An 18,287-nucleotide genomic window follows, 5' to 3' on the forward strand; every position below is an offset into this window, starting at 1 on the left:
AATAGCTGTAGTTTCCATCTGACAAGAACAAGAAGTGTTCGTAGTCGGGTTATTGTGCCCACTGACCGCGATACTTACCTTCCCAAATAACCTGAATGGTCATTCCACTGTAGGTGCTGCTAGAAAATTATTCCTAAATATTTTATTAACTTTTCACGAACTAGAATTGAATTTGGACATATTGGTTGAAAGTCTTCAGTAATGGTCTTGTTTTTGCCTCTACATACTAGATATTTAGTCCCTTTAACATTTAGTTTCAATAGGTTAGATTCCAGTCATGAAAAAAGTTCTTGTAGCCATACGGTTGCCTCTTTTTCTAATATAACCATAATATTTCGTGAAATGAACACATTAGTATCATGTGCGTAAATAATAATATTCTTAGTCTGCGGTATGCTCACTATGCCGTTATTATAGATAAAGAACAGTATCGGTAATAAAATAGAGTCCTGTGGTACACCAACTACAATTTCACCTGATGTGGATGATACGGCTTTTATTGTGGTATTTCAAAATGATTTTTTTAAATAACTGGTGCGAATCTCAAGAGAAAGACTTCTTACCCCGTACCGTTCTAGCTTTTGAAGAAGGATATCATGTTTTGCCGAGTCGAAGGCTTTCTCTAAATGGATAAAAATTCCTATTGTTACTAGTGTTCTTTGCATATTATCAATTACCTGTCCCTTTGTATTAAGCAAAGCAGATTCTGTTGTTTTATTTTCTGGAAACAATATTTCTCTTTCGCAATAATTTCATGTAGTGGCAGATAATTATACAGACGAATATTTATTACATGTTCAGAAACCTTCGCAAAAGAAGAGAGAACTGAAATCGGTCTGTAATTGAGGTTGGTGTCACCGCACTTGTAATATAGCTACATGCGCGACTTTCATCAACTCTGGGAACCAACCAGAGTTAAGAATGATGCTACAGATATGTGCTAGTGGGGCAGCTAAAATATATGCAACAAATTTAATTGGCCGTGTTAGGATGTAATCCATTCCCTGGGCACTACTTTTTCGGAGTGAGTTGATTATGTCTACCATCACATTATCAGTACATGGTTCCAGGAAAATTCAATTTGTGTATCTCCTCTTTATGTAACTTGTAGGCTCTTTACGAAATTGATCTACATTTTCTATTGCACCAGCTGTAAGGAAATGCTCGGTTAATTTATTTGCCAAGTATGTTGCCCCGTGTATTCTATGTCGTTAATGTTGAGGGAAGAGAGGACACTGACTTTTTTCCGAGGATATCGTTTACGAGAGCCCAATTCTGCTTTGAAGATGTAGTGGTGGAGAACTTGTTTAGATAATATTGTTGTCCAGCCTTCTTTATGTCGGCCCCTAGCTTGTTCTTGATTTTCTTGAAATTTCGAATTAAAACTGAGAATATGCGTTTTTTTTAGTGTGCGGTAATAGCGTCCTTTTGAGATGCATGGTTTCCTGGACTTTCTATGTTTCGTTGTAGGCCGCCGCGGAAAATCCTTATTGTAAAGCGACTGAACAATAGTTTGAAAAGTTGCATACGCAAAGCATGAATCGCTTTCTGATAGGACGGCACTCCAATCCGCGTTCATAGCTAGACTCCTGAAATTGGCTACATTTTCGTTATTAATCCTCCGATAAGTGTTTTCTTGCTGTTTTTATCTTTATTATCTTTATATTCAGTAAGGTGTGAGATCAGGCTATAAAAGGGCATGTGATTACTGAGACCAACAGTCAGGACACCAGAAATTACACCAGAACCGCCAAAGTTGCACATACATACTTCAATGAGTCTCTCAGAAAAATCAGTCGCCCTAGTTGGAGGTTCAACCTTGTTATGAAAACCATGGCTAAGCAACAGGTCCAGGAGATGAACACGAATACAATTCTTGACAAGAAAAATCATGCTCCATATAAACATATTTCAGTTTATTTTTGCTCGTTTCTGTTTCATGTTTCCATACACTTACTATTTTTGTGTTCTGGAAGCACGAACTCGAAGAAACGATCCCAGCCCGCCGGCCGGCTTTGGATTAGAGCACAGTACAAAGTCAAGGTTGTGATTTTATTTCTCCTGTATCTAAATCATCGTATCACAGAAATAATTATGAGATGCCCGCTGTGAGGTAGCCCAATGCCGAAGGGCAAAAGATCCGGATGAAATTTTTTTTTTCCGTCCCTATGTTTGTCCCCAAAAGTAGGCGAATCCATGTTGAAAGCTGCCATCGAGGTCCTCGCATCATCTCTTCAATAGACCCAGCATTGTTCATGAAGTGTGCATTTTTATCTTCTCAGAAACGGAAGGTGCCATTGTTGCGGTCATCTGTCGCAATTCTCACCATAGCTCTATTGGATATCTTTCTAGTACCAGACAAAGCCTAGAGATATCATGATGATGCACATAGAACCATCGTCATGCTTTAAGGAACAAAAGGCCTGACGTTGCAGTGTCCCCCGCTGCATGAAGAAGGTAGTTATTTCTGCTCACAGCACCTGGCTCCGTCTTCTGACAGCACCCTCTCTCAAGCACAGCGTAGGCAACCGAGCACTCACTGAACAATTCCGATTGAGCTGAATCACTCTCAGGTATGTATAGCAGTCTCTCCAACTGACCTCAGCGCTGGAATAATCACTTCAGCTTAAGATCATCATCAACAACAGCCCGACTACACCCACTGCAGGCTAATAGCCTCTCCCATGTCTCTCGAATTAAATCTGTTTCCTGCGCGGCGGCTGCGTTTTTATAGAGGAAAAACGCTAAGGAGCACTTGGGCTATGCGATGCTTGTTTCCTCTGCGGCGGCTGCGTTTTTATGGAGGAAAACTCTAAGGCGTCCGTGTGCTGTGCGATGTCAGTGCACGTTAAAGATCCCCAGGTGGTCGAAATTATTTCGGAGCCCTCCACTACGGCACCTCTTTCTTCTTTTCTTCTTTCACTCCCTCCTTTCCCCTTCCCTTACGGCGCGGTTCAGGTGTCCAACGATATATGACACAGATACTGCGCCATTTCCTTCCTTTCCCCCAAAACCAATTAAACCCTGTCCTCTGCCAGCTGCGCCCACAGTATGCCTGCCAACATCCTAATCTCATTCACCCGCCTAACCTTCTGCCGCCTCTTACTTAGCTCGCTTTTTCTTGGAATCCACTCGGTTACCCTGAAGGACCAGCGGTTGTCGACTTCGCATCACATGCCCTGACTAAGTCCATTTCTTCTTCTTAATTTCGACTAGGATATCATTAACACGCGTTTCTTTCTTCACCCACTCTGCCCGTTTCCGGTCTCTTAAACTTACACCAAGAACCCGCCGCGGTGGCTCAGTGGTTAGGGCGCTCGGCTACTGATCCGGAGTTCCCGCGTTCGAACCCGATCGCGGCGGCTGCGTTTTTATGGAGGCCAAACGCTAAGGCGCCCGTGTGCTGTGCGCTGTCAGTGCACGTTAAAGATCCCCAGGTGGTCAAAATTCCCCCGGAGCCCTCCACTACGGCAGATCTTTCTTCCTTTCTTATTTCACTATCTTCTTTATCCCTTCCAATACGGGGCGGTTCAGGTGTCCGCCGGTATATGAGATACATACTGCACCATTTCTCTTCCCCAAAAACCAATTATTATTAACCATTTTCCTTCCATGGCTCGCTGCGTTGTCCTTAGCTTAAGGTTAACCCTTTTCGTTAGACTCCACGTTTCTGCCCCGTAGATGAGTGCCCGTAAGATACAGATGTTGTACACTTTTCTCTTGAGGGGTACTGGTAAACTGCTATTCATGATCTGAGAGAACCTGCCATATGCGCTCCACCCCATTCTTCTAGCTATTTCGCTTTCATGATCCGGATCAGCTGCCACTGCCTGTCCCAAGTAGACATATTTCTTTACCACTTCAAGCAACAATTGTGAACTGCAGTTCTATTGCTAGACTATTGAACATTATTTTTCTGCATGTTAGTTTTTAGACCCACCGCTCTCCTGTGAGTTACTCAGCAAGGCAATGTCATCAGCGAAAAGCAGATTCTTTAGGTTTTCTTCATTACCACTTATCCTAAACTGTTCCTAATTCAGTCCTCGGAATACCTCCTGTAAACAGGCGTTGAAGAGCATTGGCCAGATTGTGTCTCCTTTCCTGACGCCCTTCCATATTCGAATTTTATTGCTGACTTTATGGAGGACTATCGTAGCTGTACAGTTTCTATATTGCCGCATGCAAGAAGACGCCAAAGATGAAGACTTGGTCTACGATCGCGAGGCAAGAAGAAGAAGCTGAAGTGCGCAGGGAGTTTTTCTGGTTAACCAGTAAACCGTTTTTACCCTCAGCTTTCCTTGGGGTTCTACCGAGTCCTGACACTGGTGGAGGTGCTGGGAATGCACAGGACTCCTTCCGGCAGTCCACAGCGAGTCCCGGACATCGGCACGCCTGCCCATCGCGCTAGCCGCCGACGTCTAGGCCTTTCCCCGGAGTACAACCATCTACCGGGTGGCTCTTCAAATGTCAAAGTTCGCCGGGTCTTCCAAGCCATGGCACCTCCCACCCTACGTCGGTGACTCTTCACAACACCAAGGTACCGGAGTGCTTCCGCGGGAACGCGTTAGAAGATGTGGAAGACTGGATCGACCTGTTTGAACGAGTGGCCAAGTTCAACCAGTGGAGCGCGGACCAGAAGCTTTGCAATGTTTATTTTGCACTTCAGGATACTGCTAGAACTTGTTATGAAAACCACGAGGCCAGCTTGTCCACATGTAATGGCTTCCGCCGCCAGCTGGTGGACACTTTTGCCACTACTGATCGACGAGAGAATGCACTGCGCCTGCTTGAAGTGCGCATCCAGAAGCCAAATGAAAGCGTAGCTGTGTTTGCGGAAGACATGGCTCGACGTTTTCGCCGTGCCGACCCCGATATGACTGAGCAAAGGAAGCTACGACATCTCATGCATGGCGTCAAGGAGCAGGTGTTTGACGGCTTGGTGCGCAACCCGCTTCAATCCGTCAATGAGTTTGTCAAGGACGCTACTGCTATAGAGCGAGCCCTCCAAGAACGGTGCCGCCAATACGACCGACCCTTCACCGATGTTCCACCGACTACGGCGGCACTCACGGCAACCGATGGGAACACTCTTCGAGACCTCATTAGAGAAATTGTCCTTGAGGAGCTGCAGCGAATTACTGCTGCGAGCGTTCAGTCACCAGAGGCCGTCGCAGCAGCCGTTAGGAAAGAGCTCCGGCATGCTCTGTCACCGTCTGCACCATACCACGAGTCTCATCCAGTTGAGGAGAGCAAGCTGCCGGGCTAGTTGGTGATGCATGTTGTAAACTTGGAAGCGCAAAAAACCGGACGACGGACAGAGTAAGGGAACACAAAAAAACAGGTTCACGAGCGCTACTACCAACTGTTTATTAATGCTGAGGTACAGAAGTTATATAGGAACAAAATTGTCGAGCATGCGCGTGGAAAAGGCACACAAACCGCACAATCACACAAACCGCACATCAGACATGCGCACAAGTTAATCAAAAAAAGAATCTAAAAAGGCACATTCCGATAAAAAAACGTGTAATGACGTGTCACTGACACAACGATCGGACAGCTTTCGGATATAATAAGCCTCTAGAACGAGCCTAGCCTTATCATTGCCGCTCTTGCCTAGAACCGTGGTTTTCTTCAACCTTGCCCTACACGTGCACGAAACAATGTGACGCACGATATTAGCACTAGTGTCTTTGTTTTCTATGTTTTTGGCATGCTCCCGTAGCCGGTCATTAATACAGCGGCCAGCTTGGCCAACGTATGAAGCCCCACATGAGAGGGGAATGCAGTACACCACTCCTATTGCACATTTGGTGTAGGCGATCCCATGTTTTTTGTGCAGCCCCTGCCGGCACAACCCATGATGCGGGGACATAGCTTAGATAGCTTATTGGGTGCTGAGAACACCAAAGGCACACGGTGCCTGCCAGCCACTTTTTTTAGGTTGTGCGTGAGTTGGTGTACGTAAGGAACCACCACCGGCGTCGAAGAAGAGGGCTCAGACCTTTTTTGGGCGCCTTTGTGCTTCTGCAGGAGGGTTTCAGCAACAGCTGAAATGACCGGGCCAGGGAAGCCTGCAGATAGAAGTCGCTCAACATGATCATTGACACTCTGTTGCTTTTTATGGGGGCAAGATTTTTGAAGCGCAGACTCCAGGCAAAGCGACGCAATACCTCGTTTAACCACCTTGGAATGAGCCGAGTCGTAGCTGAGGAGCTCTTTGTTGGCTCGGGGGGAGTACATCCCGCAAATTTCCAGCCGAGACCATATTTGCTGGATGTACTCCCCCCGAGCCAACAAAGAGCTCCTCAGCTAAGACTCAGCTCATTCCAAGGTGGTTAAACGAGGTATTGCGTCGCTTTGCCTGGAGTCTGCGCTTCAAAAATCTTGCCCCATAAAATGCAACAGAGTGTCAATGATCAGGTTGAGCGACTTCTATCTGCAGGCTTCCCTGGCCCGGTCATTTCAGCTGTTGCTGAAACCCTCCTGCAGAAGCACAAAGGCGCACAAAAAAGGTCTGAGCCCCCTTCTTCGACGCCGGTGGTGGTTCCTTACGTACACCAACTCACGCACAACCTAAAAAAAGTGGCTGGCAGGCACCGTGTGCCTTTGGTGTTCTCAGCACCCAATAAGCTATCTAAGCTATGTTCCCGCATCATGGGTTGTGCCGGCAGGGGCTGCACAAAAAACATGGGATCGCCTACACCAAATGTGCAATAGGAGTGGTGTACTGCATTCCCCTCTCATGTGGAGCTTCATACGTTGGCCAAACTGGCCGCTGTATTAATGACCGGCTACGGGAGCATGCCACAAACATAGAAAACAAAGACACTAGTGCTAATATCGTGCGTCACATTGCTTCGTGCACGTGTAGGGCAAGGTTGGAGAAAACCACGGTTCTAGGCAAGAGCGGCAATGATAAGGCTAGGCTCGTTCTAGAGGCTTTTTATATCCGAAAGCTGTCCGATCGTTGTGTCAGTGACACGTTAGTACACGTTTTTTTATCGGAATGTGCCTTTTTAGATTCTTTTTTTGATTAACTTGTGCGCATGTCTGATGTGCGGTTTGTGTGATTGTGCGGTTTGTGTGCCTTTTCCACGCGCATGCTCGACAATTCTGTTCCTATATAACTTCTGTACCTCAGCATGAATAAACAGTTGGTAGTAGGGCTCATGAACCTGTTTTTTTTTTGTGTTCCCTTACTCTGTCCGTCGTCCGGTTTTTTGCGCTTCCAAGTTTACAACATCATCCAGTTGACAGCGCGGCAGCCGTTTGCGAACCATACCACGTGCCAAAACCCAACAGCAGCACGGCCGTCAACACGGCGCCTTACTATGAGCCGGAGCCGCAACCCGCGAGCTATGCGGAAGTCCTTCGTCGTCCGCCACCAGACCACGCCCCACCGAGCCCAGCGAGCCGTCAGCAGACGCGGTTCTTCCAGGAGCCTCAGTGGGCATGTCCAGGCCGCCCTCAGACGCGCCGAACTGACCTGTGGCGCTTTTTGACAGCCGACCACTCTGCTTCTTCTGCGGACAACCTGGCCATGTGTTTCGGTACTGCCGCTACGGCCAAGAGGGGCAGGCCTTTCCGTCTGGTTCTGCTTGACACCATTTCGACGCTGGCCGTGCCCAACTCGAGGACCCGCCGCTCAGCAGGGAAGCCGACTCACCGGGCTTCCACCGCCGCTCCCCATCTCCACGGCGTTATTCTTCACCGACGCGTCGTAGCGATGCTGACGTTAGCGGACGGCGGACCACGAGCCCTCGCCGGGGAAACTAACCGCCGCAACCACGCGAGGGGAGGTTGCAACCAGTCGAAAAGTTTCAAAGCCCTCACTACCGCCGCAACTGCCGACCGCTACCTATGACTGTGACGCCTCTGTTCACATTGACGCTGCGGCACTACCACCGAAAATACCGCCTACATTAGCGCCGAACATGCCGAACCAGATAAGCAGCCCAGACGACAAAAATGACAGCGCCGACCTTACCGCACTTCCGCCGCAAATGCCGAGAGAGACGAGCAATCCAGACGACGTTGTTAGCGCTGACCTCGCCGTTTGCATTGATCTGCTGGAGGTACACGCTCTGGTGGATACCAGGGCGAATTTTTCAATCATTAGTCAAAACCTGGCTGACAATCTGCGCAAAGTGAAAACCGAATGGACTGGGCCAGTAAAAAGAAGTGCTGGGGGTCAGCTACTGGCACCGACTGGGAAGTTCACTGCCCGCATAGGAATTGAAAACTCAGTGTTCGTTGGCAGCTTCGTTGTCCTCTCAGACTGTTGCAAAGACCTCATCTTGGGCGTGGACTTTCTGCGCCTTCATGGTGCTGTGATCAGCTTTCGGGACAACGTCGTTGCCTTCACTAAAAATTATGGAGACCTTGGTTATGCGCAAGTACCACTGATGCCCTTACGAGTTGCCAATCAGGGGATGACAATACCTCCGCGATCGTGCTCGCTTGTTAAAGTGAAGCGCGACGTGGCGCATACCGGCGATGGCGTCGCCGAACGGGCCGTCACCCTGATACTCAGCCGAGGTGTTTCTATAGCTCGAGGACTAGTGAGTTTGGCCAATGGGCACGCCGAAGTGCTGCTGACAAACTTCAGCGACGAGCGTTGGCAAATTCCGAAAGGCACAACTGTGGCCTTCTTCGATAGCGTCCCAAGTGACCAAGGCTATTTCGCGCTGCAATTGGAAGAATCAGTGAGCAAGGCGCCCGAACCCATAGTCGATGTGAGCCCAAATCTGTCATCTTCAAAACGGGAACGTCTTTTGGATCTCATAGATCACTTTTGAGACTGTTTTGCTTCAGAATCGCTGGTTGGCCAAACACCTTTGATCAAACATCGCATTATCACGGATGACGCGATTCGCCCGATTCGACAAAATCCTTACCGTGTGGCTCCGAAATAGCGTGAGGCCGAAATGCTTCGAGACGACGTTATCCAGCCGTCACAGAGTCTCTGGGCTTCCCCCGTGGTACTTGCTAGAAAAAGGACGTCAGCTTATGATTTCGCATTGACTACCACAAGCTAAATCAAGTGACCAAAAAAGACGTGTACCCCCTCCCTCGCATCGATGATTCCCTTGATCGGCTACGAAATGCACGTTACCTCTCTTCAATGGATTTGAAAAGTGGATATTGGCAAATTGAAGTAGAAAAGAGGGATCGGGAGAAGACCGCATTCATCTCTCCTGACGGATTGTATGAGTTTAAGGTTCTTCCATTCGGTTTATGCTCGGCACCAGCGCACATTTCAGAGGCTGATGGACACTGTGCTCTCAGGACTCAAGTGGAAAACATGCGTGGTGTATCTTGACGACCTGATCGTGTTTTCGGCAACCTTCGAGGAGCATCTACGCCGTTTGGTAGCTGTTTTTCAGGCCATACGATCTGCGAGCCTCACACTAAAACCCGAGAAGTGCCACTTTGGTTACGAGGAGCTGCAAATCTTAGGACACGTTGTTAGCCAAGAAGGTGTCCGGCCTGACCCCGAAAAGCTCTCCGCTGTCGCCAAGTTCCCAACACCTAATGACAAAAAGACGCTTAGGCGCTTCCTGGGGCTCTGCGCCTATTACCGTCGATTTATTGCTGGCTTCTCACGAGTTGCCTGGCCATTAACGTCACTGACATGCGACAACGCTGTCTTTCACTTGGGCGAAGAAGAGCACCAAGCTTTTAATGAACTCCGGAGACGCCTACAGACGCCACCTGTCCTGGCGCACTTTGATGACGACGTCCCTACCCTGCTTCATACCGATGCAAGCAATGTGGGTTTAGGTGCTGTATTGGTGCAGCGCCAGGACGGTGTGGAAAAAGTGATTGCTTATGCCAGCAGGACTCTCTAAAGCTGAAGCGAACTACTCGGCAACAGAAAAAGAATGCCTTGCAGTTGTATGGGCGGTTATGAAATTCCGCCCTTACTTGTACGCTCGCCCCTTTCAAGTCGTTAGCGACCATCACTCTCTCTGTTGGCTGACGAACTTAAAGGACCCTTCAGGGAGACTCGCGCGTTGGAGCTTTCGGTTTCAAAAGTTCGACATGACGGTTATTTACAAATCCAGAAAGAAGCATGCGGATGCTGACTGCCTTTCGCGAGCACCAGTCGGACCCTCCACAATGACCGATGAAGACACTGCTTTTTTAGGAGTCATAGATAACGTAACTCTTGCCCAACAACAGAGAGAGGACCAGGAATTGCACCCTCTTATTGGTTTCTTGGAGAAGCGAGCTACGGATGTGCCTAAGATTTTCGCCCGCAGCCTCTCGTCATTCTTTCTTCGCAACAACGTAATTTACAAGAAGAACTTCCGTCCTGAGGGGAACAGTCATCTACTCGTCCTCCCAACAGCTCTTCGCACGGAAATTTTGCAAGCGTGTCACGACGAGTCAACCGCCGGCCACCTAGGCTACACCCGCAAGTTGGGTAGAATACAGCGCGGATACTACTGGCCGAAACTACCGGCGACAGTGAAGCACTATGCACGGACGTGCGTCGACCGCCAACGTCGTAAATCACCCCCTCAAAAAACCTGCCGGTCTACTCCACCCTCTTCAAGTGCCAAAGATACCTTTCAAGCAAACTTGCATGGACCTCCTGGGACCATTTAAGACGTCTACTGTTGGGAATAAATGGATAATTTTCGCCACTGATTATCTAACTGGCTACGCGGAGACAAAGGCTCTGCCCAGGGGTACCGCCGCCGATGCAGATCGGTTTTTCGTTGAGAACATTGTTCTCAGGCATGGCGCTCCGGCACTCATTATAACTGACCGAGGAACTGCCTTTACGGCCGAGCTTTTGGAAACCGTTCTCCGCCTCAGCGGTACCAGTCATCGTAAAGCTACGGACTATCACCCCCATACCAATGGATGGACGGAACGCCTCAATAAGACAATCGCCGACATGCTCTGTATGTACGTGGACGTAGACCACAAGAATTGGGACGAAATTCTTCCCTACGCCACGTTCGCGTACAAAACGGCACAACAAGACACCACTCGCATGACGCCTTTCAACCTTCTTCATTGCCGACCAGTGACAACTAGGCTAGATGCCATGCTGCTCCCGAATGCCGACGGCGACGATGTCGATCAGGACGCCGAGGAATTCGCACAGCGCGCAGAGGAAGCTCGCCAACTAGCGCGTATGCGCATCAGAACTCAGCAGGAGGCTGACGTACGACGCTACAATCTTCGCCAAAGATATGTCAAGTATGAACCTGGCGACAAAGTGTGGGTCTGGAAGCCTATTCGCCGTCGTGGACTCTCCGAAAAATTATTACGGCGGTACTTCGGGCCCTATGTTGTGCTGCGACGTTTATCCGACGTCACGTATGAGGTGGTGCCGGACGGGTTATCGACATCCAAGTGACGCCAGCAACAAGTCGACGTCGTCCATGTTGTACGTATGAAGCCATACTACTCGGACCGATCTTCACCTCCTACTTCCGTTTGTTACCATCGAGACGATGCTTCCTGAGGAGGGGGGCAAATGCCGCATGCAAGAAGACGCCAAAGATGAAGACTTGGTCTACGAGCGCGAGGCAAGAAGAAGAAGAAGCTGAAGTGCGCAGGGGCTTTTTCTGGTTAACCAGTAAACCGTTTTACCTTCAGCTCTCCTCGGGGTTCTACCGAGTCCTGACAACATATATCTTCCATTATTTTGACATAAGGATCATCTACACCCTGATTCCGCAATGCCTGTTTGACTGTTGATGTTTCCACTGACGTTAAATGCTTTCTCGTAATCAGTGAAGGCTGCATATAGAGGTTGGTTATATTATGAGCATTTCTCTATTACCTGATTGATAGTGTGAATATGATCTGTTGTGGAATATTCTTTGCGAACGCCTGCCTGATTATTTGGTTGATTAAATTCTAAGGTTGCCCTGACTCTATTCGCGGTTAGCTTAATAAATACCTTGCAGGGAACGGACAGTAAGCTGACCGGTCTATAATTTTAAATTCCTTATCTTCTCCCTTCTTATGAATTAAAATAACCATAGCGTCCTTCCAAGCTTCTGGTACCGCCGAGATCATAAGGCATTGCGTATAGAGGGTGGCTAGTTTTTCTAGTAGGATCTTCCTTCCATCCTTCAACAGATCTGCTTTTGCCTGATCCTCATCAGCCACTTTTCCCCTTTGCATTTCTCCTAAGGCTTTCTTTACTTCCTCTTTCACTACTGGCGGGATGACGCATTACTGTGCGCTACTGTTTCTCTCTTTAACGTTCTGATTACATTGGTTACTGTACAGTTTTGTGTAGACCTCTTCGGCTACTTTACCTATCTTACCCATATTGCCAATTACATTGCCTGCTTGTCTCTTAAGGCATACATCTGGTTTTTACCTATGTCTAGTTTCTTTTCCACCGCTTTTAGGCTACCTCTTTTCTTTAGAGCATGCTCGATTCTCTCCATAGTAATATTCTTTATGCCGGCTACATTGTGCTTATTCATTAGGGTCGATAGCTTTGCTAGTTCTATTCTGTCTGTCGGTTTAGACGCTCTCATGGTTTCACGTTTCTTAATCAGATCTTTCGTCTGCTGAGATAGCTTGCCGGTATCCTGTCGAACTGTCCTACCGCCTACTTTCACTGCGCACTCCGTAATGATATCTGCCAGATTATTGTTATTTGTAAGAACATTAATATCGGGTTCCTCAGTTAAAGCTAAATAGCTGTTCTGCAGCGATATCCTGAATTCCTCTATTTTCCCTCTTACTGCTAACTCGTTAATGAACTTCTTCTTTACTAGCTTCTTCGGCTCCCTCTTCAAGTACGAGCTAATTCGTCACCTTACCATTCTGTGGTCGCTACAGCACGCGTTTTCGAGGACGTCTACATTCTGAACGATGCCAGGTTGAGCGCATAGTATGAAGTCAGTTTCATTCTTAGCCTCATAATTGGGGCTCTTTCAGGTCCACTTCCTGTTATCTCGTTTGCTGAAGAAGGTATTCATCATCCTTAAATTATTTCTCTCTGCGAACTCCACTAATAGCTTTCCCCTGCTATTCCTAGAACATACACCTTAGTCGCCTATCGCCTGGTTGCCAGCCTGATTCTTGCCCACCTTCTTATGCTTAAGAGAGTCATTACAATACTATCTAAGGACGAAGAAGCTAAAGCATGTCCCATAGAAAAGGATATAAATGTTTTTCCCGCATCGTAGAATGGCAATACATTGGTAACAGGGACATCCAGACGTCTGGGCAGCACTCGCGCTGCTATGATGGCCAGCTATGAATGGGGGCAATGAGCAACTATTGGGAGACACTGAAAGCTGGCCGAGAGTGTTCTCACAGCAATGCACCAGGAATAGTTAAGTGAGAGTTCATTGTAACTGCTCGCATGCGGACAATACCACTGTGCGGGAAGAACCGGGTAGCCGAAATAGTGTATTGCACAAACATTTTTTCCTTTCATCATGGTTTTGCCACCCTGGCGCAGTCTATTGTGAATGCCGCTGAGAAACACATCTGCTTCTTACTTTTCCTTTCCATCTTACCTAGTGTGGAGCAGCAGGACAGGGTAACCTTACCGGCGGCCGATCTCTCCACCTTTCTTTTCATTAATTTACTTTTTGTGTCTCTCTCTCGCCATAGCAAGCGTTTTCCTCATGCAGCTCCTTAGTGTGCAGTCAAAAGCAGGTTTCGCAATGGGTTGTCAAAGGAAATCAACGTGCTAACGCTAATGGCCGATCATACGCCCACCGGGAGCCGCACACGGAAGGTGAACTAGACGCAGTCACTAGACGGTATGGAGCCATCGTGGAACACCAACGAGCCACAGGAGGACCTACCCCCCTCCCCACAGAAACCTTAGTAGAAAGCAGTCGGTTGCCTAGAGACAACTGCCGACTAATGCATACGCCAATCTTACTTTACTAATCAAAAGCTATCCTTCAACAAGTGACAGCAAATGCTCGCTCTGTGAAGAACACTCAACGCTTTATTACGTTACACGGGCTTGTCAGAAAACGCAGGCAGTGCCAATAAACAACACGAAAACACTGGAGCAGTGGGAGGCTGCGCTAGCCTGCTCGAAACCTGAAGAACAGCTCAAGCTGATTGACAGGGCTCGCAAAACTCCAAAGGCCACTGGGGCCCTGGACTGAGGGACCCATCTACACCGCCAGAATCATCCTTAAGAATAAAGTTTTTCATTCGCAGTAGAAATGCGCCGATTTATGACCAGCACTGCAGTTATATGAAATTGGTTTTTGGGGATAGGAAAGGTGCAGTATATGTCTCACACATCAGCGGACACCTGAACCGCGACATAAGAGAAGGGATAAAGAAGGGAATGAAAGAAGAAAGGAAGAGTTCGCAAAACTTGTTCTTTGTGTGCCTGGTTTTGCAATGTGGTTGTTATAAACGGCATTCAACGTACGCGTAGTTGGCAAAGCTAACTTCAGTGATAACGTGAACGGACACTGAGAATAAACGGCAAACCTGTAGCGGTTCCAAGAGGCAAGACCCGAGGCTTTCTAAGCTCGTCACTGTATAGAAGGCGCCTGCTAATGGCAATGTTTGCTAATTACGCAATGCAGTACCAGTAGATCTCGCCCGGTCCGGCAGCTCAATGGTAAGCGCGCTTGGATACTGAGCTGCAGTACCCTTCTTCAGCAGCGTTTCAATGGAGCCAAAGGCGCCCGTATACTTGCACTCTCTACATTCGACAGGACAGATTGAATAGCGGTGGTGATCCGCTGTTAGTTTTGAGGAAAGGAAGAATGCAATAACTGCCTCGCTTTATGGTGGACACCTCAACTTAATTAGCGATACGCGTAATGCGTTACTGCGGCCGTTGTAGCCCCAAATGGCTTATACAAAGCTAATGCAGCTTACGCTGTCAAAGTGGCACGTAACATATTTACGCTGTCACGTAACACGTCACCTCCTCCCAGCCTTTTGGATGGCTGGCTGAGAAAGAAATGAAAGCAGAGTGTGGAGCAGACGTCCAAACTACCCCGTATCGTAAGCGTACTATTTGAAAGCGGCAAGTGAAAACGAGCGTCATGTTGTGCGTGTACCGTGGTGCAAAGTTGTGCGACAGCACCCGCTGCAAAGAACCACGCGAGCTCTTAGAATATTTCTGCCTACCATAAGCAATTATCCAACCTTGCCGAATACAGTTAGTGGAACCGTTAGCGGCAGTTAAGACATTGGCAGTTGTAATTAGGAGCCGCTACGACGAAAATTACAGGAGTCTTTGGTTGTTTGAATTTCGAGATTTTTTTTAACACTTTTTAACTTGTGAACACGATTTCAGTGAAATACATGCACGGGCTGCAATTTCGTGAGGTCCCACCTGTTCGTACGGAGTGCACCAAAGTGCAATCGCTGTCGTTGTAATACCCTCTACAACGTAGACACGTTGCCTTTATACTTGCACGGTGGTATTTAAGCTGTCGTCGAGGCAGAACCCTGGCATTCTCTGTTATGTAATTCAGTGGGGGTCGAGAAAGTTGTGCTGTCATCAAGCTCACGTGACACGAATGAGCCAATTATGTAGCGGCAATAAATTTCCAAATCCGTCGGAACTTTAGGAGATGGTAGGCTGCGGCCGTTCGACATCGCTAGTGGAGAAGGCAAACGAGGGGGCTTGAGAGTGTCAAGCATGCGGAGGGCGAAGTAAATAAAATAAACAAATGATCACCGCGAGTGGGATTCCACCTTGCGACAGCGCGAAGAGATCAGCATTGCTGGTGAAAGTAGGCGACTACGCCAATATCCGTAGCCGAACATCCTGCGTGTTTAGCCGTAGCTCTTTCAAGCACCGTTTCTTGTTTTGATCAAAAGTAATTTTAAATCGATCTAAATAGTATATGCGTGACTCAAGAAAGAAAATTTGTCAGTGTTCCAGAGCGAAAGACCAGCGGGTAATTTTACAAGGACAGACAGCCAGAAAATCTTTGATGAGGTATGAGAGTTTGGACCCCTCTTGGACCCTGGACCACCGCTCGGTCCCATACCATTCCGTGAGGTTCATGCCCCTTTTCGTCATGACGTCGGCAGCCAGAGTCACAGCAGCAAGCTGGGAGGTCGGGTCTGCAGACGAGAGGGGTCTCCCAGTCCTCCCAGTTGGCTGGCGGTTCCTACGGGCCAAAATCAGCAGGGCAGCCGAAAATCATCTGAGGAAGTGAGGCGCGAAGGTGGCCGCATAGGAAGCATGCGGAGGGAGGGCGGATCTTTTGAGAGTGGGTAAAAAAGGGGTGAGAGAGGGGGTAAGTGCGGCGGTCCAAACTAGGTATTTGTGTGAGCTCTGCAAAAGTGTGCGCCCTCTCCCTCAAGAAGCCCGCAGCGTTTCTGTCCTCAGCCCTGGAAGTCAAACCTCGGGCCACTTTATCGCGAGCATCGTTTCCGGGGACCCCCGAGTGAACCGGATCGACACCCTCTGAAGCTCTATCCTTCGCGGTAAGTTTGTGCAAAATTTCGTACTATGAGTAAGGATGGTAAAAAAAAGTAACATCAAAATGCCTGGATTTGGAAAGTAAGCACGGGACAGAGCGTTTGACACCATTGGTTTTTGAAGATAATTATGTGTTCGACATTGAGCAATAACAATCGATGCGATCACTGGCGGGAAAACCTGTGCGCATAAAAATGGCGGGTGGCGTCCTGCCCCGCTCACTCTTGTGAATTGAGTACTGCGTACGTTATATCGCACAAAAATCGAACATTTTGCGACAAGAAAGATGTGAACTTAAACTGACGTAATGAAATCACTGCTAGGTGCAGCACGCTCTCAGAAAAAAAAAGCAATGAATTTGCTGTGTACACAATTGTGTACAAAGCGCCTGAAAGGTATAGGTAAAGTAATTGTTCAAGAGCGCACACTTCTACTGAGGCGCAGTGGACGAAATTACTGTAGAGAACCAACCGGTTGGCGGGGATGCCAGATGGCTGCTTCTGGTTTCGATGTCATGTGACCGCAGTTGGAATGCTAGCACGTGCCAATTCCGGCTTCCTGGCAGCATGGCATTTTTTTTAATGGAAAAGCATTGTATAGCTCATAGACAACGAAACCCTTTGTCAGCATTGACCAGCAGCAGTAGTCCCAAGAACCTCAGAGGACGTCACCATAGTATGAAAGAAAAATGAAAGTTCATTCGAAGGTGCGGGGTATTGGCCCCAGGACTTTCAGGGCGGTGGCTCAAGCTACCTAGCCATGACTAAAGAAATTTTACTCTTGTCTTGATTTTAGCCGCCAATCAGATGACCTTCGCTTGGTTGCCTCTACCCGCTTAAAATCTACTTTCCCTTCACCATCCCTAAACCACAATGCCTTGGATAAATCATCCCCGCTGCTTTACACTGTAGGGTGAAGCCCTTTACAGATAAGTATCAAATGTTCAGCTGTTTCCTCCTCCTCTCCGCACGTAACGCACAACGTGTCTATCTCGTGGTACCTGACTCTATATGTCTTAGTCCGCAAAACTCCCGTCCTGGCCTCAAAGCATTGTGCACGAAAGCGAAATGCGGGAATCATATGTAGAAAGTGCATACGGCCTATTCTCGGTCGCCGTGGGCCGAAGTCACTGAGAAGAGCGAAGCTACCTATACTGTCAGACGCAATCTCACGTCGTTAACTGGTGTGAATACAGGTGGTGGCGAGCGGAGCATGCCGCTTTGTAATGCATTGGTGCGTACGAACACGAAGCTGTGCCAGGAGCTCCTTGCAGAGCAGAATTATATTTTGAACAGGCCGGGCTGGGGCTCCTATGGGAGCAGGACTTGCTCGTGCACGTCGCGTACGCACACTAAGTAAGCAAGACAGTCATTTCGTACAGTGAGTTATACTAGGTTTTGTTTCACTAATGGCTGCCGCTAGGCTAGCTGGTTAATCGCCACTCTAGAAAAGTTAGCGCCATTCGGTTTGGGGCGAAAATATCGTATAGAGTCACACAATTATACTTAATTACACATATCCTCTTTCCTACTAAACTTGCGACAACACAATTCTGACCAATTTACCACTGTAGGGTTAGGCGTAAACGCCGGAGTGATTTTTCAACGATCTTATGCTCCAATTAACGGCAATGACAGCTAAACGTTTTTTCTTCTCAAAACCAATCTTGAAGAATAGATTGTGGTATATTCAGTCTTGCGCCAAAGGCTGGTCACACTCTGCCCTGTTCCACACTGGCCTAGGGCGAATGATCATAAAGCCCAACTTTCGCCCGCCTATTCTCACTGGCCATTCTTCCAACCAAACGTGTAAAAAAAAGGTCTGCTTTTTTCTAACCATTCCATTTCTCGCCCATGGGCGTTCATAA

General features: G+C 48.0%; 1 protein-coding gene across 1 annotated transcript in view; it reads right to left on the reverse strand.

Annotated features, from left to right (window-relative positions):
- Positions 1-6,460: 6,460 nt before the first annotated feature.
- Positions 6,461-18,287, reverse strand: part of LOC144097969 (uncharacterized) — a 55,546-nt gene continuing 43,719 nt past the window's right edge. Inside the window, exon 6 of the mRNA XM_077630558.1 lies at positions 6,461-6,486. Within this exon, the coding sequence (XP_077486684.1) occupies positions 6,461-6,486 (26 nt within the window). The remainder of the gene's footprint in view (positions 6,487-18,287) is intronic.

Source organism: Amblyomma americanum, chromosome 7 (genome assembly GCF_052857255.1).
Source record: "Amblyomma americanum isolate KBUSLIRL-KWMA chromosome 7, ASM5285725v1, whole genome shotgun sequence".
Lineage (NCBI taxonomy): Eukaryota > Metazoa > Arthropoda > Arachnida > Ixodida > Ixodidae > Amblyomma > Amblyomma americanum.